Source organism: Myotis yumanensis, unplaced genomic scaffold (genome assembly GCF_028538775.1).
Source record: "Myotis yumanensis isolate MYYU_CA2020_CCGP unplaced genomic scaffold, mMyoYum1.0.hap1 SCAF_8, whole genome shotgun sequence".
In the NCBI taxonomy this organism is placed as follows: Eukaryota; Metazoa; Chordata; class Mammalia; order Chiroptera; family Vespertilionidae; genus Myotis; species Myotis yumanensis.
In genome coordinates this window covers 9,500,880-9,521,322 of record NW_027223759.1, presented here as the reverse complement: position 1 = coordinate 9,521,322, position 20,443 = coordinate 9,500,880, and the positions used below count along the sequence as shown (strand labels likewise).

At 40.5% G+C, this 20,443-nt stretch overlaps 2 protein-coding genes across 13 annotated transcripts in view; one reads left to right on the top strand and one right to left on the bottom strand.

Moving 5' to 3' along the window:
* The window catches only part of FLACC1 (flagellum associated containing coiled-coil domains 1), a 32,230-nt gene extending 19,725 nt beyond the window's left edge, over positions 1-12,505 (top strand). For both annotated transcript variants that reach the window (XM_070421840.1, XM_070421839.1), the window contains 5 exons: positions 3,193-3,296; positions 6,601-6,663; positions 10,258-10,347; positions 10,465-10,574; positions 11,820-12,505. In XM_070421840.1, coding sequence (XP_070277941.1) covers positions 3,193-3,296; positions 6,601-6,663; positions 10,258-10,347; positions 10,465-10,574; positions 11,820-11,946 — 494 coding nt within the window. In that variant the 3' untranslated portion in view covers positions 11,947-12,505. The remainder of the gene's footprint in view (positions 1-3,192; positions 3,297-6,600; positions 6,664-10,257; positions 10,348-10,464; positions 10,575-11,819) is intronic.
* Positions 11,668-20,443, bottom strand: part of CASP8 (caspase 8) — a 38,620-nt gene continuing 29,844 nt past the window's right edge. For 10 of the 11 annotated variants that reach the window (XM_070421835.1, XM_070421830.1, XM_070421834.1 and 7 more), the window contains 2 exons: positions 16,553-17,051; positions 11,668-15,114 (listed from right to left, as the gene is read on the bottom strand). In XM_070421835.1, the coding sequence (XP_070277936.1) occupies positions 14,979-15,114; positions 16,553-17,051 (635 nt within the window). In that variant the 3' untranslated portion in view covers positions 11,668-14,978. The other variant, XM_070421838.1, reaches the window with a different exon arrangement.

The window sequence follows — 20,443 nt, the reverse complement described above, 5'->3', positions numbered from 1 at the left end:
AATTCATATCAAATTTAGTTGCTTTAACAAATTACTCATTTAAATGCAGTTACCCCTGGAAAAGTTTAATTCTTATGGCTATTCCTACCCCGGTGGGATACTGGACTGCTAGAAGGTAGCGTGAAGACCCTGGAGTTAAGACTGGGAATGGAACGTGGAACTGCTCCTGTTGGAGGCTTTGCTTAGAATCTTGGTGTAGCATAGCCCAGATCAACTCCCAGACTCCTAGCTACTCATACTATACTCATCCCTTGTTGTCAAAGTCTAAGTTAAGATGTGACAAACTAGTTTTTGGAGACCAGGCTTTAGCTGCTCACAGTGTAGCTCAGTCCAGTTGCCTCCTTATCCATTCAGTACTATGATGTTGAAGAAGAAATTTGTTAGCCCCATCACCCCTGCTTCCTTCTGTTCAATATTGATTGGATCTCTCCTGGCAGGTTCTACCCCCAAAAAGAAAAGTTTAAGCCTATTTCTACCCCAGGGCTTAGTGTGGAATGTCTCTTATGTGGCTAGAAAGGTCATGTTAGCCAAGAGCTATATTTTAAGACTAGAGGCCTCGTGCACGAAACTTGGCAGTGTGAGGGGGGGCAGGGTGCCCTCAGCCAGGCCTGCGCCCTCTTGCAGTCTTGGAGCCATTAGTTGGACATCTTAGCATTGCTGCAGAGGTGGGAGAGGCTCCCGCCACCACCCCGAGCTTGCCAGCTGTGAGCCAGGCTCAGGAGTTCTGGCTGAGCAGCGCTCCCCCTGTGGGAGCACACTGACCACCAGGGGGCAGCTCCTGCATTGAGCATCTGCCCCCTGGTGTTAAGTGTGCATCATAGCAACCTGCCGTTCTGCTTTTATCCTATACTAGTAACCCAGTGCACGAAATTCATGCACATTAAAAGGGAATTAATTGCCCTAACTGGTTTGGCTCAGTGGATAGAGCATCGGCCTGTGGACTCAAGGGTCCCAGGTTCGATGCTGGTCAAGGGCATGTACCTTGGTTGCTGGCACATCCCCAGTGGGAGATGTGCAGGAGGCAGCTCATCGATGTTTCTCTCTCATCGATGTTTCTAACTCTCTATCCCTCTCCCTTCCTCTCTGTAAAAAATCAATAAAATATATTTTAAAAATAAAAGGGAATTAATTAGCGGAGATATTTTAATATTGCTATTTGCCCTTTCTCTACAATAGAAGTCTGAGAGATGAAAGGAAATTAGTAAAATGTATATGAAAATAATATATAAATTTACTAATAAATAAACAGTAACAAAAGGATATAACAACAGAGGCATGATATAAAAATGACAAAAACATGATATGAAACAGTGCAAACAGTGATGCAAACAATGACTGATAAAGTGATTAAACTTATTCTAATATCTCCCTGTACACCACATTAAGAGTGAAAACACTTTCAGAGTACTTGGCTAATTTCCCTGTGATGAAGTATTTAGAACTTTAACTGTAACGTCATATGCTCTTCGAACTCCAGAGAAAGCAACGTATAACTGACCATGTGCAAAAACGGGTTCAGGTAGGAACATGCCTACTCTATCTAGAGTTTGTCCTTGTGATTTATTAATAGTCATCGCAAATGCTGGCATCATGGGAAACAGTCGTCAAATCAATTTAAATGGGAGGCCAGTGTCAGGTGGGGACAAATTAATTCTTGGAATCAGAACAACCTCTCCCTCTGCAGATCCTGTTAATACTTCAGCTTCGATAATGTTAGGTGGTAATCTTTTGATAATAAATCTGGTACCATTACAAAGACCCCATTTACTATTGAGATTTCTCAATAGCATGATGATTGCACCCACTTTCAATTTTAATTTATGACATGGCATTCCTGAAGGAGTAATTCTATTAAGAAATTCAATGGGAAAATTTCCTTTTCAGCATCATCTGTGGAATCAATGGAATCATCACTCAAATATGTGTGAAAATCTCCATTGAGTGTATCCAAATTTTCTTCATTTAATTTTTGAACATGCTCAATTTTTGGACAAAGACTTGCACGTTTAGATATATTTTTAATATTATCTATAGCAGTGGTTCTCAACCTTGGCTGCACATTAGAATCACCTGGGAATCTTTTTAAAATCCTGATTTCTGGGCCTCATCCTCCAGAAATTCTGTTTCTTTGTTATTAATGTTGTGGCCCCACCCCATAACAAAGAAACAATTTCTGGAGGATGAGGCCCAGGAATCAGGATTTTAAAAAGATTCCCAGGTGATTCTAATGTGCAGCTAAGGTTGAGAACCACTGATCTATAGATACAGTATTTCCAAAGGTAGCTTCAATAATAGATCCATTACAAATCATTTCACTTCCAGGCTCTGCTCCGAGGGCAGGTTCCTGCCTGAAACCTTGCCCTCCAGGAAACAACTAGGGGAGTGCACAGCCTTTTCCAAGACTACTGCAGGACTGACTTCCTTGTGGTTGGTCGCGGTTCTGGCCGTGATGTTACACCCAGGGTTTTTATATAAGTAGATAATAAAAGCATAATGTGCAAATAAACTGAAAGGTGGAAGACTGGTGCCTATGACGTGCACTGACCACCACGGGGAATGCCGCTCAACCAGAAGCCAGGCTCACAGCTGACGAGCCTGGTAGTATTGGCAGGAGCCTCTCCTGCCTCTGCTGCAGGTGGGCAGTAAGGAGCGAGGGGTCCCAGACTGCGAGAGGGATGTCTGCCTACCGGCTTAGGCCCTATCCCTGGGGGGAACAGGCCCAAGCTGGCAGGTGGACACCCCCCAAGGAGTTCTGGACTGCAAGAGGGCACAGGCCTGGCTGGGAGGACCCCCCCTCCAGTGCATGAATCTCATGCACCAGACCTCTAGTATTTGCATGTTAGCCTTTTATTATATAGGATAAGGATATTCAAGAAAGCATAGTGGTTTACTTCAGCCAAGAGAACAAACAAAACAATAAGCAACAGATCAAAAATAAACTACACAAAGAGAACAGGAGACATTAGAGGCAAACCCTGTAGGGCTGATGTGATCAAGAGCCACCACCCTGTTGACCTCACTCTCAAGCTTCTCCAGGTGTGTGTGTCAGAGGCTGAACGCCAGGATGAAAGCACCTTGTGCTTGACCCAGGCTGGACTTTCTATTATCTACTGATACTCTGTTTTTCTCTCTGCATCTGTTTTTTTCCCCATGTTTACACCTTCTATAAATGGTTTCCTCTCATCTCCACAGAAAATACGATGACAAAAAAGTTTGAGTTAGAGTCAGAAGAAAAAAAGAAAAAATTAAGTGAATCCTACAGTGCTCTCTTTGAGAATGTCACTCAAGAGAAGGAGGTGAGTCAGTCCAAAGCACATCGGTGGTGGAATGTGCAGTCTTGATGGGACATCTGGTTTCCAGGGGTGCCCTGGTGATTAGATCAGCTTTCGTCTTCCTGGGACTATTTCTCCTTCCCAAGCTTCCCTGGAGCATATGCAAGTAGACAGACAGTTTTGCTGTCCTTTATCTATATAGCCATACCACAGGGTTATTGGAATGAAACTTGTAATTAACAAGAAATATAGAATGTGAAACATGCAGAAGCTGAAATTCCCTATTTTGCCAAAATCCCAGTCTCTGAATATCCTTCTTACTCTTGACTATGACTGAATTGAAAGGGTATTGTTGCAAATTAAACTAAGCAAATGTGGTCATGTACGACTCTTAGTAAATGAGGGTAGCTAACTAAAAGTTAGAGGTTGTGAGGGTGAGCTGCTCCTGTAAGTCACTCCCCTACAACCTTGACACTGATACCAGGTTATAATGAAAGCAGGTCTCAGACCAAATTCTAATAAACACGTGGACATTCACTAAACAAACAGGCATTAGCCAGCAAGTCCAGGCAATTACATCACCAGTTCTCTGAGTTTTGGGGTGCATGATAGAGTCAACATGGGTATTTGCGATGGCATTATAGAAGTAGACTTCTGTAAGCCTACTGTAACCCTGCAGTCAGCATCAGGCAACCAGAGTTCCCATCCCTAAGTGCACCAAGCTACAGGCTTTGTTAGATTTTGTACCCATTTCATACAAAGTGCAAAGAATCTCTAATATTCCATTTTTAAGAGCCCATTTCTAACCATCATGTTAATTGAAAAGCCACTAATTTCACCAATGAAAGCCCAGGTATGACATTCACTATATTACTGAGCAAAACAATAATGAGGAGATGGGGCATGCTCTGCAATAATGCTTCTGGGGTCTGGAGAACTCACATGTCTGAATGGTAGTTCAGTGGTAGTTCCTCTTAGTGGGGAGAGATTTAATTATCTGCATGTATTTCTTCTTCCTCCAATGACGCCGATTATGAACCTACAAATGGGTGTTTTTTCTCTCTCTCATATATAATTTATACTTAGCAAAATGCACAGATATTTAATGTATAGTTTGATGAGTTTTGACAAATGTATATATCCATGTAACCCAACACCCAAATCAAGATCTAGAACATTTCATCAACCCAGAGAGCACTCTAGTGTTCCTTTCCAGTAATCCCTCCCTCTGTCAGATTTGCCCCAAGACAACTGCTCTTTTGATTCCTGCCACCATAGATTGTTTTTTCTTATTTTTTAAACATATTTTATTGATTTTTTACAGAGAGCAAGAGAGAGGGATAGAGAGTTAGAAACATAGATGAGAGAGAAACATCGATCAGCTGCCTCCTGCACACCTCCCACTGGAAATGTGCCCGCAACCAAGGTACATGCCCTTGACCAGAATCGAACCCGGGACCTTTCAGTCTGCAGGCCGACACTCCATCCACTCAGCCAAATTCTTTAGGGCTTTTCTTATTTTTAAACTTCATGTAAATGGAATCATACAATATATGCTCTTTTGCTTATAGCTTTTATTTTTCCTCAATGTAATGTCTGTGAAATTTACTCATTTGGTGTTCATATCAGTTATGTTTTCCTTTTTTATTATCCAGTAATATTCATTTATAGGAATATCAGATAATGCATTCACCGTTTCCCTGTTTGGGGAGATTTTGGTGGTTTTCGTTTTTTGACTTTTACAAATAAAGTTTCTATAAATATCCTGTACAAATGCTTTTGTAGACATTTGCTTTCATTTCTCTTTGGCATACCAAGGAATACTATTGCTGAGATCGAGGATGGGTATAAGTTTAACTTCATGAGAAACTAGAGGCCCAGTGCATGAAATTCAGGGTCCCTAGAGGCTGCCGGCCACCGGCCAGGGCCTCCCTTCCCCAGCTGCTGGCCACCAGCTGGGACCTTCCTTCACTCCGCGCTGCCCCCTGGTAGTCAGCGCACATCATAGTGAGCGATCGAACTCCCAGTCGAACTCCCGAGGGGACACTTTGCATATTAGACTTTTATATATATAGATTGCCAAGCCATTTTCCACCATTTCACTCTGTGTCTTAAATATATGAGAAGAATTCCAGTTGCTCCATATCATTGACAACAGTATTACTAATCTTTTAATTTTGACCATGCAAATGAGTATGAAATAGTATTTTGTTACCGTTTTAGTTTCCCTAATGACTAAATATGTTGGGCAGTTATTTACTGTATATCCTCCTTGGACCATATATATGTCTTCTTTTGTGAACTGTTGGTTCACGTCTTTTGCCATTTAACAAAAGTGGGTGGTTTGTCTTTTTATTATTGATACGTAGGGATACTTTTTATATTATGGATACAAATTCTTTGTCAGATATATGCATTCCAAATTCTGTCTCTCAGCCTGTGGGAGTGCCTTTTCATTTGGCTCATGTTGTCTTTTGATGGGCAGAAGTTTTTAATTTTAATAAAAGTCTAAATATCAAGTTTTTTCTTTCATGGTTACAGCCTTTTGTGTCTTCTTTATGAAACTGTTGACTATTCCAAGGACATTAAGATATCCTTTTTTAAGCAAAATAAAAGCTTTATAATTTTAGCTTTCATGATTCTATGATCCATTTTGAATAATTTTTGTGTGTGAGATAGAGGTCATAGTTCTTTTTTTCCCCCCTGAAGGATATCCAGTTGTTCCAGAATGATTTGTTTTTTAAAAAACACTTTTCTTTCTCTATTGTGTTGCCTTAGTGTATTCATATCTGGGAAGTGGGGTGGTGGACTCTCCACTCTATTCCATTCAACTATTTGCCTTTGCTTCAGCCAACAACACATTGTCTTAATTACTGTAGCTTTAAATCAGGAAGTAAAAATCTAACTTTGCTTTTGTTTTTCAAGATTATTTTGGTTTTCTGTATCCTCTGTATTTCTATATAAATTTTATAATTATCTTGTTAAGAAAACCTGCTGGTATTTTGACTGGAATTGCTTTGAGTATAAAGTTCAATTTGTGGAGAACTGCATAGTTAGCAGTACTAAATCTGTATGCTAACCAGAAAAGCCTTTGAAGAAAATATTTCTTTTACTATTTGTCAATGCACTGTGGTTTAACATAAGTGAGATTTTCATTATTTAACTTCAACATGCGATGCCATTAGTTAACGATATGTGCTTCATGAAACCAACATGTAAACTTTGGTAACTATTATATTATATTTCTGAATTTTATTCTGGTTTTCCTAGTTTTTTAGAGAAGTGCCAGAACCCATTGCTGACCTTTTTCAAATAAAATTACTTTTAGGAGCTCTTGAAACAACATGAAAAGGACACCTTGCAATTAAAGGAGCTGAAAAAGACCAACGAGGTAAGCTTTCTCATTTTTTTTCTGTGAAATTAGCACCTTACAAATACATCAGTAAAATTATATACTGTCAATAAAATGGAATCAATGATAATTTCCCCAAAACTGGTAAAAAGAAAACACACAAAAAACCCACAGAAGAACTAAAGCTGAGTTTGCTGAAATCAATAAGTCAAAAAGGATTTTAGAATTATCTGTAAAACAAAGCCAGTAGTGTCTTTTTAGAGCCTGATTTGGACAAATATGTGGGCAATATATTGTGTAATCTTCAATGTTAAAGGCCTTTCATTTCTAGTATGGCTCAAACGACAAAAGGATTAAATATTAAAATGCCAAATTCTTTCCTTCAACCTCTGAAAAGTACTATCCTGCCCCCTTGGAACTCTAACTCCAAGCCTTTCCTCAAAACTTGGAGTTTATAATGGACATAAGACACTGGGGGGTAAGGGAGGGCAGGGGATTGTCAAGGACGGGGGGTGGGGGAAGGACACATATGTAATACCCTTTGTAATACTTATTATAATATTTTTTTAAAAAAGAATAAAAAAAAATGATGGGAAAAACAAAAACAAAAACTTGGAGTTTACATTATCCTCCACCCCCACCCCAGCCCCTCAAGGAACTCTCTCCTGAGACTTCCATGTGGAAGATACCTGAAGGGAAACCCTTCAAACCCACAAAGTGCCTTGTGATTCATCTTTCACTGAAAATTTAATTTGGATCCAGAATGGACACGTTTGGGACATGATTAGCCATTATGAAGGCATGGAATGATACCTTAGAATCCAGGCAGGGCTTCAATATTGTTGGGCAAACAGATTGCAATGTCCTACAAAGTGAAGGAATGGGCTTTGGAGCAAGATAGATCCCGTGTATTCTTTTTCTCCTCCTTTTTAGTGAATGTATTGGGGTGACACTGGTTAACAAAACTATACAGGTTTCAGGTGCACAATTCTACAATGCATCATCTGTACACTGTATTGTATATTCACCACCCCAAGTAAAGTTTCCATCCATCACTATTTTTCTCCTTATATCCTCCTCCATCTCCGTTTACCCTCCACCCCCTGACAATCGCCACAGTGTACTCTTATAACTACTTTACCGAGCTTGTCTACTGATTAGTTATAAATTAGTTACCTCCTGCATGAGCCCCAACCAGGGCCCGGGCCAGGGAGGAGCCTGCAACCAAGATATGTGCCCTTGACCGGGTAATTTTTTCATTGGATGTAAGCCATTGTGAATTTTACCTTTTTGGATGCTGAATATTTTTGTATTCCTTTAAATATTCTTGAGCTTTGTTCTGGGATTCAGTTAAGTTACTTGGATACAGTTTGAGCTTTTCAATGTTTTCTTTTAAGCTGTGTTAAGCAGAATTACAGCAGTTTGGGGCCGAATTCTTCCCCACTACTGAAATGATACCCTTCTGAGTAGTCTACCCAATACTATGTACAGAAGGGCTTTTCTACCCTGGCTGGTAGGAATCTGAGCTATTCCCAGTCCTGTGTTGGTTCTGGGGATTGTTTCACCTACTCCGTGCTGGGCACTCTTTCCCCCACAACCTCATTCCCTTTGGTTTGTTTCTCTCCATCATGCCACTCCAGTGGCCCTGGACTTCTTGCTGTTTATCAGGCTAGGATGCTCCAGCTTTGGAGTCTTTGCACTTGATGTTCTCTCCTCCTGAAAAGTTCTTTGCCAGATATCCACATCGCTAGCTTCCTCACTGCCTTCCAGTCTTCACTCAAATGCTACCTTCTCAGGGGCCACTCAACAACACGCCTGGCACTTCCTTTTCCCTGTTTTACTTTTCTTTTCTTTTTTTATTTTTCTTTTTTTAAAAATATATTTTATTGATTTTTTTACATAGAAGAAGGAAGAGGGATAGAGAGTCAGAAACATCGATGAGAGAGATCGATCAGCTGTCTCCTGCACGCCCCCCACTGGGGATGTGCCCACAACCAAGGTACATGCCCTCGACCGGAATCGAACCCACGACCCTTCAGTCTGCAGGCTGACGCTCTATCCACTGAGCCAAACCGGTTACGGCTCCCTGTTTTACTTGTCTACACAGACTTATAACCATCTAGCCTGATAAACTCAATAAAGGCAGGGATTTTTGTCTGTTTTCTTTACCACTAATCCCAGTTTCTAGAACAGTGCCTGGCATTTCACAGACATTCTGTAAATAGCAACTGATTTTTTTGAATGAATAAATCAATGAAAAAAATGCAAAATGACCTTCTTTGTACAATGCAGTTGCAGTAAATGATGATGCCCTTCAAGTTTATGCAGAGTGGGAGGTTCCTCTACATGGGAATAGCTATGCGGATGGTAAGAGTTAAATGAGCCTGGCTCCTGAAAGCAGATCCTAACTTAGTCCCTTTTCTTTTTTTAATCCTCACCTGAAGGTATTTTTCCATTGATTTTTAGAGGAGTAGGAGAGGGAAAGACAGAGAGCAACATCAATGTGAGAGAAATACATAAACTAGTTGCCTCCTGCATGAGCCCCAACCAGGACCAGGGCCAGGGAGGAGCCTGCAACCAAGATATATGCCCTTGACCTGAATCAAACCCAGAACCCTTTGGTCTGCAGGCCGACTTATCCACTGAGCCTAACCAGCTAGGGCTGGTCCATTTTTATAGTCACTTCACCATCTCTCTAAAGTAGATCCCACACTTATACTGTGTCCTCCACCTGCATCCTGGATTTGTTTTTAATCTACTATTGTAATTATTTTGTTTGCTTTTATTTAATTTTTTTATCTTTTCCTCACTAGAATGTGTCCCCCATAAGAGTAGGAATTATATTTGTCTTGCTCATCGTAATATTCATAGTACCTAATACACTGGATCTACCTTGCTCCAAAGCCCATTCCTACAGTAGGTTTTTTTGTTTCTAATTAACAGACTTTTTTTTAGAGCACAGTTAAGTTTACAGAAAAAATAAGGAGAAAGTACAGAGATTTCACATACACTCCCCATCCCCACACAACTTCCTCTATTATTAATATCTTGCATTGGTGTGTTACATTTGTTACAGCTGATAAACTACTATTAATATATTATTTTTAACTAAGGTTCATAGTTTACATTAGGGTTCATTATTTGTGTTGTACATTCTATAGTTTTTGTCAATCATGTTATATAGTCACCATTGTAGTATCATACAAAATAATTTCTCTAACCTAAAGATCTTCTGTTCTCCACGTATACATCCTTCCCTTTCCCTCCCAACCCTTAGCAACCACTGACCTTTTTACTAACTCTATAGTTTTGCCTTTTCCAGAATGTCATATAGTTGGGATCTATCGTTGATATTTAATAAATACTTGTTTAATGAATGAATAATTGCTAGCTGTTGTGACAACCCATGTGAGCTCTGGTGAGGACTGGCTCTGGGGCAGTGACAGTGAGCTTGCAAAGGAGGGTATGGATGGGGAAGACAAAGGGAGGGCGTAGGGTTAACAGGGCATAGTGACTGAATGGTGCAGAAGAAGGAGTAAAGTCAATGCTGCACATTCTAGTCCAGGTACCTGGAGAAGAGAATAAATGGGCAGATACCATCATGCTGCCCCAAAACAATTTCTTCTTACACAGATCATAGAGGAAGAGTTGCATGCACAAGCTGTTATCCTGGAATCACTGAACACCACCCTTTACCAAACCCAGATGGAACTCCAGAAGGAGGTGAGTCCTGGCTGGAGTGAGGATGGGCATTTGTGGGAGGATCCCAGGTCTCTGTGTAGCTCAGCCATACAGCTCTGGTTGGGAAAAGATAGCTATTAAAATGTACATGTCTTTCAGAAAGCTGCAGTGGCAAATCTGGAGAAAACACTCCAGACCAAGCTTGCTGAAACGGAAGAGAAGTTTAAATTCACCATACAGCTCCTGAGAGAAGAAAACATTCATCTGAGGTGTGAATGGGGCGCAAAAACATGGCTGACTTATCTTTAGGAATGGGGAGGGGGTTGGGTGAGGAATAGGTGAAGATGAACTCAGGTGTTTCCTAATGAAGTCAAGGCACAGGCACTTTCAGGAGGAAGATATTTACAGTGAGCCTGGCCACAGAATTTACCTGCTGTGGTCAAACAGTTCATTTGATAGTTACTATCTCTTTTTTTCATGCTGTTGAGCATTTTTACCATCATTACTCTCAATTCTTGTTTCAGATAAATTTCTTATCTCTGCTTCATTTATCTCTTCTTCTGGAGAATTCTGTAGTTCTTTCATTTGGGGATGTTTCTTTGTCTCCTAATTTTGGCTGTTTGGGTTTGTGACTATGTTTTAGGTAGATCCTCTACACCTCTCCCATCTCTGATACAGGACAGTGTTAAAGGCTGTTTCTGACTCATTGGATCAGGCAAAGACTCAAAGCCTCCAGAGACTGCCTCTGCCTACAGACTAATAGGATTCCAACTTGAATTGCCCCCTACCCCCCAGTTTATTTGAAATGGTGCTGTGTCTCAGTTTTTATGCAAAATGATACATGGTATTTATCTGAGACTCTAAGTGTATTCAGGATTTAAAAAACGAAAGATCATTTTTAAACATCTCCCCTGAAAGTTTAGGGGTGTAGGTGTTAGTGGTTTACCCTTAGATGCAGCTATATTGGGTTCCTGTGGAAATCAATTTTAGGTCAGAAATTAAACTGCAACCTGAAGATGCATCTTAAATTATTGAAATAGCCCGGCCAGTGTTGCTCAGTGGTTGAGCGTCAACCTATGAACCTGGAGGTCACGGGTTCAATTCCTGGTCAGGGCATATGCCCGCGTTGCAGGCTCGATCCCCAGTATGGGGTGTGCAGGAGGCAGCCAATCAATGATTCTCTCTCATCATTGATGTTTCTATCTCTCTCTCCCTCTCCCTTCCTCTCTGAAATAAATAAACTCAATAAAAATATTTTTTAAAAAATTATTGAAATAAGTTTCGGTCAATACTTTAATAAAGGGAACTTATTTATTATGTTGATTTAGTGGAAAATTCCTCACATGGGCATTTGGTCACCCACATATCCAGTCTCACTAAATTCAAAACTACTGCAAGTAATGAGTAGGACTGCCCCCAGTGAAAGAATGAAACCACACTTCTCTCTCCCCAGATATCCTACCCCACTGTCTACTCTTTGAGTCTATAGTGATACATTTTCTCTTTCTTTATAGGCAAAAGATAAATACCAAGAATGGAGGAATTTATGAAGAACGATCTGGAAGGTCAACCTGTATTACTATTTATGAGGATGATACTGAGACTTTAGAAGAGGGTAGCAACAAAAGACAAGAATTATGAGCAGAAAAGTTGTTCTCCATCATCGGAGTTGGTAGGAACAGCCTCTCTGTAAGCCTAGAGTACTCCTGTAGATTTTCTTGAGAAATGCATAAGATGGGTTTGGTTTTGGGGTTGCCTTGATTCTGCTTTCGTCTTTTCACAATTTGCTTTCTTCTGAGTGGTTGGGAATGTTTGAATTCTCATCTCAATTACATAGATTTTTTTTCATGATTTTCACTGAAAAGTAATGTGCTCTGTAGCTAGAGCTGGGCTTTCTCTGGATGTACTATTTTCTCTTCCACCTTTACCTATTTTTATTATGAAGACACTAATCTGAAAATTTTCTTCCTATAAACTGTTAACTATACTTTGGACTATACCTGGGGCATTTAGCTAGCAAGAAAAAATTTATTGGTTTGATTTCAAAAACCTTTCTTTTTCACATGTGTCCCCACTCTCTCACCTCTCAATCACATTCCCTAACCTGTGATTTAGGAAGAGTTTCTGATAATTCTTGCCAGATTCTCTAAACCATTGCTAGAATTCAAATGCCACTGTGCAGGCAACATAAATAAGTGAAATGGGCTGCACATAAAGAAAAACAATCTGACCAAAACAATAATTGGTAATTGGCAGCAGCTTCAATAGAGGGGACGAGAGGGGGGAGGCAGTGAGAGAAACCATTCCATTGCTGCCATATAGGAGCATGGAGTTAATGGAATCAAATATTCTGATTTTTCAAGAGAAGGTATTCTAGTTTTTATATCACATCTCTCAATTTTTAAATATGAACAACACATTTTTTTAAAATACTGATTTCAGAGAGGGAGGGAGAGGGAGAGAGAGAGAAAAACATCAATGATGAAAGAGAATCATTGATTGGCTGCCTCCTGCATGCCTCTTATTGGGGAATCAAGCCTGCAAAGGCGTGTGCCCTTGACCAGAATCGAACCTTCAGTCTGCAGGCCGATGCTCTATCAACTGAGCCAAACCAGCTAGGGCTGAACAACACATTTTTTAAAAATACAATGGTGTGAGCCAACATTGGGGGGTTCAAGTAAAATGTATCTGTGATCCAAACATTTTCCACCTGTGAGATGCCATTGGCAAAAAACAAAACAAGCAAAACAATCTTCTGCGAACAGTAAAATTAAGTTATATTTTAATTAGAAGTACTTTTGAAAACTAATTTAAAAAAAAACTTAATTAGCTTTTAAAAACAAGATAATTCATTAGTATTTCAAATGAAATTATAATTTTAAAAGCATGAATAAAGCACAGAAATGCTAGCAAAAAAGCAAATCAAGCATGTACAGAAAAATGCATATACTACAAGAGCAATAAGAGGAAAGGCTGAAAGGAAATTTGAAAATAGATTGTAACAGATTTGTAAAACCATTTTGGGTTTTTAAGAGCTTTTAATGCAAGAAATAGTATTTTCCAATTTGTATTTTAAAGAAACATGTAGTGCAAGTTACTTGAGACACAACAGTACAAGACGGACACTCTGACCCTGTTTTATTCCCCTGAAAGTCAGAAATACATGTCCCATGTGAAAGCCCTCCCCCACCCCACCCCCAACCCTGTATGAAGAGGGTAGAAAGCGTCAATATTATCAGATAGGGAATTTAGGGCCAAGAAGGCTGTGTAAACAAAACTTGTTATTTCTTTACTAATTAAGACCAAACTTCTTTGTCTTATAAGTTCTTCTCAAATTTATTGTTATTGTGTCTAAAAGATATAAAATCTACCTGATTTGATAACTTTTTAAAAAATATATTTTATTGATTTTTTACAGAGAGGAAGGGAGAAAGAGAGGGATAGAAAGGTAGAAATATCGATGAGAGAGAAACATCGATTCATGTACCTGCAACCAAGGAAGGTACATGCCCTTGACAGGAATCAAACCCGGGACCCTTCAGTCCACAAGCCCATGCTCTATCCACTGAGCCAAACTGGTCAGGGCAATCTTTTTTGTCTCATATTTCTGTGAACTCCGGCATGTATGAAAGTTAATTTTATTTTTCTATTATTAATTTATCTTACGTCATTTTAGTTAGTATGAATAAAAAGGAAAAGTTTTCCTTACATATAATTGTAGTGTGGAGGATGGCTTGGAAAGAGAGGGACTGAAAGTACAAAACAAAACAATTCTTAACAATTTGAAGCAGCAGTCGCCAACCTTTTGGACCTCACGGACCACCAGTGGTCCGAGGACCACCGGTTGTCAACTGCTGATTTGAAGGGAATTAAATGATTTGGGGTTGAAAGCAGATCAGAGATGAGTGAAGTACATTCTGCCACTGTTTTTGAACCATTGTAATGTCGCATTTCTTTTAAACTTACTATCCTTTGTATCTACTATAGTTTTTAAAACTTTTTTATCAAATTAAAAATACAATTAAAATCATGCCTATGGCTATAAATATCTAGCTATCATTGCAAAGCCAGAAATTTAGGCTTCAATCTGCATAAAAATTAAATTGTCATGACTCCCATTCTCTCCCCTCTCTGCCTTCAAAAACTTGCCGAAACCGGTTTGGCTCAGTGGATAGAGCGTCGGCCTGCGGACTGAAAGGTCCCGGGTTCGATTCCGGTCAAGGGCATGTACCTGGGTTGCGGGCACATCCCCAGTAGGAGATGTGCAGGAGGTGGCTGATCGATGTTTCTCTCTCATCGATGTTTCTAACTCTCTATCTCTCTTCCTTCCTCTCTGTAAAAAATCAATAAAATATATTTAAAAAAAAAAAAAAAAAAAAAACTGGGGGGGGTGGGGACGTATCCAGTTTGACACAGTGGATAGAGCGTCCGCCTGCGGACCAAAGGATCCCAGGTTCACTACCTTGGGGCTCATGCAGGAAGCAGCCCATTAAAAAGGGAAAAATATCCTCAGGTGAGGATTAACAACATAAAATAAAATAAAATAAAATAAAATAAACAGGGCAGGGGCAGCAGCATCTTATTAACAATTAAATTAAGCATAGTGTTGTGCAAATAAATGATAGCATAAAGTAAAAGCATTATAGTACAAAAATTAAGCATAGTGTTCGACATCAATTGAGGGGGAAGTAGAGTTTTTTTCTCAGCGTGAAAGTGGGTTGTGGCATCTGCTTCCCCATATTCTTCTTGTCGTCCTTATTGCTCACTTCAAAGTTTACCTCAGTGAGGATGGTGAGAATGTCGTCACCCCTGGAAAACAGAACATAGCATTGTGACCATCTGTGAGGGGAAAACACTGGTAAACCCGTTCACCTGCTGTGCTTATGATAGCTATTTCTCTCAAAACATCAGGCAAGCCCAGCTGGCGTGGCTCAGTGGTTGAGCATCGACCTATGAACCAGAAGGTCACAGTTTGATTCCTGGTCAGAGCACATGCCTGGGTTGTGGGCTCCATCCCCAGTAGTGGGCGTGCAAGAAGCAGCCGATCTTTGGTTCTCTCATCATTGATGCTTCTGTCTCTTTCTCCCTCTCCCTTCCTCTCTGAAATCAATAAAAAACATATTTTTAAAAAACCTTAGGCAGATGAAATAAGTTGCTAAACCAAGACCTACCATAGCATTTTAGGTAAAGGATGTTTCAGAGCTTAATAACTTACCTTTGGTTTCCTCAGGATCTCTGCAGACCATCAGAAACCTCAGTGTTAACATGAGATTTGGTTTCTTCCCCTCCCAATCTGTTTGCACCTCACTCTACTCCAGCTTCTGTGTTACTTGCCCCCATTATCCTCTCAATGATCCCTAACATCCTCTGCCCCAAAGTGACATTGCTTCTGTGGGTTCATCCATGATGCAACCAAACTTATGGGAAGTGAAAATCCAGTGTCTCCTGCAACCACACCACCCCTTTCTCACCAGTCTCGCTATCCAGTTTAATTGGGCCACCTGTTCATCCACCTCGGCAAATAGCCCCACCCCCACCCCCACATCCACCGCCCCCTAACCTTGCAGGATTCATGGTCTGAATCACAAAATGAAAACATAGTGTTGATGTTATGGTTCACTCCTTTATCCGCCATAGAAAATTCTCATTCTTCATACACTTTAAACATAATAATACTGAACTAGAAGGAACCTAGCAGAAGATTCCTTGCTATTCATCTGTCTGTTGTGTGTGCATTTGGGTGAACTGTGACATACAAAACTTCATGTAACTAAAAGAATTGTGGGATATTTAAATGAGGAAAGGCGATTTTCTTATATTTTGTGGCTTTAAATCAGGCCAGATGAGTACAACAATAAAGGATTTATACACCAAGAGGGTGTGAGGTCAGTTAGCTATTATGGAACTTTTGACAGAGCTGGAGGATAGTACACATTGAAATGGGTTATTGCCTTTTTAGAAGCCTTCTTAGAATTTTTCTAGTTAAGGTGGCACAGTCATGATTCTGCCCAAATACAGAGCTGGACTATATGACTTCACCATCCTTCCTAGCAGTCTGATACCCTGCCTGTCCTTTGAGGTGCTAAAAAGGGGAACTCCTCAGTAAGTATCAGTTTTTTTCTCTCTGTGACTAAAGATGTTAAGACTTGTCCTCTCTCCCACTTTGCAACTGACATGGGAAGTACAGCTCTGAGGCCCACAGCTGGACATGTATAGATGCATGACGGGTTGAGTAGACAGGAATTACCTAGGACATCTTTCTCTCAGACTCTGGCACAGTGACTGGATATACCAGGTCCCCTCTGCGGGGTTTCGGTAGGAAACACAGTTGTTCACTGTGGCCATCCCCAGCAGAAAGTCAGCCTCATCTGGGATATTTCTCTTCTGGTTCGAGTCCATTTCTAAATAGGCTTCCTTCTCCTCTGAGTCGGTCTCAACAGCTATGCCTTTCTGGTAGTTATCCCCTTGGCAAGCCTGGATAAAAAAGATTTTCGGTTTGCCTGCAAGGGAAGGGCACTTCAAACCAGTGAAGTAAGAGGTCAGCTCATAGATGGGGGCTTCCTGCCCATCGCAGCCATAGACGATGCCCTTGTCTCCATGGGAAAGGATGCAGCAGACGAAGCAGTCTTTGCCATTGTGGTCCATGCGTTGGTAGTCTTTCAGGATCTCACAGATTGTCTTTGCTGTGGCATCTTTGAAATGCACTACCTCAAAATGAAGCTCACTAAAGGTGTTGTGCAAAGCCTCTGAAAAGTGAAATACAAAAAGTCATATTACACCACAATAGTACCCAGAGCTAAAGAGAGCATTGATCAGATAAGAATTTGAACCAGAACTTAAGAACAAGATCCTCTATATTAGTGGCTAGATTCTAGTTGGAAAAAGTTTCCCAGTCTCGAGGTAACAAACAAAAGCAGAATACTATTGTTGGCTCATTGCCTTATTTCAGCTAGTCTACAGGATGAGTAAGCTGTTGCTTAGGCTTAATACCAAACCAATCTAAAAAATAATTGTATTACTTACACTAATCAGAAAACAAAAACCGAAAGGACTTTAAACAAAATAGCCATACTTATTTTATTCTGAACGCCCTCAAAACTGTCAAAATAAAATATATGAATGTTTAAAAAGTTAAGTAAAACCAAAAGACCTATTACCAAAAAAACTATCCCTCTCGAGCCCTCCCTATTACCCAGTCACATTCCACTTTCATATTCTAACTGCTTTTTTTTTGTTGTTATCAGCCTCCATTTTGTAATAAATTTTGGTACACTGCTATTTATTGATTGATAAATTTTAGACTTTTGTATTGAATTACTGATATGGTTCTCTTACACAATTGTTTACAATTTTTAGTAGAATCAATAGTAATGTTTGTATTACTAGTTTTTATTTAAACATAATATTATTTAATTATGCTTCCCTTCCTTTTTTTAATTGTTGACACGATTATAGATGTCCCCCATTTTCCCCACCTTTGCCCCCTGCCCTGGCCTTCACCACACTGTTGTCGTCTCCAGGGGCTGTGCGTATATATCCTTTGATTAATCTCTTCACCTTCTTTCATCCAATTCCCCCTCCCACCTCCCCTCTGCCATGTCAGTCTGTTCCATGTATCCATCCTCTGGTTCTGTTGTGTCCCCACATGCTCTATCTTTGAGACGGTTCCATGTACATTGGAGAAGAATATATTCTGCTGCTTTGGGTTGAAATGTTCTGTTGTAAATATCAAATAAATCCTATTCCTGGCCCTTGGCAACCTGTTTGAAGCTACAAGTGAGCCACACTTTGTGGCTGCCTCTGTGGGCATGGCAAGGCCAGCTTTTACCAGGACAGGGCCGAGAGGTGGGTCCACAAGCCTCTCCAAGCTCCCAGGATCTGCCTCCACCTGCCAGCTGGCTGTTAGGCTCAGTCACTGAAAGAACCTCTGGCAGAATGGGGAGAGTGCGGATAGTGGATACTATCTTGATACCATGGCAATGTTTTCACACACTGTAATACCTAACACATTCAACAGAAATACTAGACATTTAGTTGAATTAAAGGCAAAGCTGGTTGCTACTTTTCAGTAAAAGCCCTTTAGTAAGATTTAATATTTTATCTTTATGTGTATACATTGTTTTAATTTTTTTTAATTAAACCTTTATTGTCAGATTATTACAGTTGTTCCTCTTTTTCCCCCCCATAGCTCCTCTCCACCCAGTTCCCACCCCACCTTCTGCCCTTACCCCTGCCACTGTCCTCATCCATAGATGTATGATTTTTGTCCAGTCTCTTCCCGCACCCGCCACACCCCTTCCCCCCTGAGAAATGTCAGTTCACTCCCTTTCTATGTCCCTGATTCTGTTATATTCACCAGTTTATTATGTTCATCAAATTATTTATCTTCTTAAAAGATACCTTTCAGCATTTCATATAATACTGGTTTGGTGGTGATGAACTCCTTTAGCTTTTCCTTATCTGTGCAGCTCTTTATCTGACCTTCAATTCTGAAGGATAGCTTTGCTGGATAAAGTAATCTTGGTTGTAGGTTCTTGCTATTCATCATTTTGAATATTTCTTGCCACTCCCTTCTGGCCTGCATAGTTTCTGTTGAGAAATCAGCTGACAGTCATATGGGTACTCCCTTGTAGGTAACTAACTGTTTTTCTCTTGCTGCTTTTAAGATTCTCTCTTTGTCTTTTGCTCTTGGCATTTTAATTATGATGTGTCTTGGTGTGGTCCTCTTTAGATTCCTTTTGTTTGGGGTTCTCTGTGCATCCTGGACTTGGAAGTCTATTTCTTTCACCAGGTAGGGGAAGTTTTCTGTCATTATTTCTTTAAATAGGTTTTCAATATCTTGCTGTCTCTCTTCTTCTGGCACCCCTGTAATTCGGATGTTGGTACGCTTGAAGCTGTCCCAGAGGCTCCTTACACTATCTTCATATTTTTGGATTTTTTTTTCTTTTTGTTTTTCCAGTTGGGCATTTTATGCTTCTTCGCATTTCAAATCTTTGACTTGATTCTTGGGATCCTCTAGTCTGCTGTTGGGTCTCTGTATAATATTTTTTATTTCAGTCAGTGTATGCTTAATTTCTAGTTGGTCCTTTTTCATATCCTCGAGGGTCTCACTAAATTTATCAGCGGTTTCTAGAAAATTCTTGAAAAACCTTATAACTGTGGTTTTGAACTCTATATCCAGTAGTTTGCTTTCCTCCATTTCTGTCATTTGTGACCTGTTTCTTTGTCTCTGCATTTTGGCTGCTTCCCTGTGTTGGCAGAATGGCTTTGTGTGCTAGGTGTCCTATAGGGCCCAGTGGCTCAGCCTCCCCAATTACCTGAGGTGGACACTCTTAGTACACCCCTTTGTGGGCTGTGTGCACAGTCTTGTTGTAGTTAAGCCTTGATTGTTGTAGGTATCACTGGGAGGAATTGACCTCCAGGCCAATTGGCTGTGAGAATCAGCTGTGTCTATAGTGGGAGAACTTCTGTGCTGAAGACACCCTTATGGGGCAAGACTTGCTTCAGTGGGGCTTTGGTGCTCACTGAGTCTTCCCTCTGAGTGTGTCCCTTATGGATCTGAGGAGTTATAATCTGGATGGTCCACTCTGACCACTGGGTACACTGGCTCTTGGATCTTAGGAGGTGCTAATTTAGCCTCTGCCTGTGACTACCCAGCAGGAGCTACGGAGAGATCTTCAGATTCCTTTTCTTTGTTTGGAGCAGGGGTCCTCAAACTACAGCTTGCAGGCCACATGCAAATACAAATATTGTATTTGTTCCTGTTTTGTTTTTTTCTTCAAAATAAGATATGTGAAGTGTGCATAGGAATTTGTTCATAGTTTTTTTTAAACTATAGTCCAGCCCTCCAACGGTCTAAGGGACAGTGAACTGGCCCTCTGTTTAAAAAGTTTGAGGACCCCTGGTTTGGAGTTTGGAGGTGCCTAAATGAGGCCCAGCTGTGAAGCAATGCAAGCTGCTGTGGGGCCTTGGGCCTTCTTTTGGATGTTCTGGGTCTCTCTGACCCAGCTGCAGTTTGTTAGGTAATTTTAGATTGCAAAGGGCCAAGGCATTCATATGCAAAAGCCTTTGAGCACAGCTTGGGTGGGGCGGGGTCTCAGGGAATCAACAGGGCGGAGCAAACAGCTATGGCTGATCC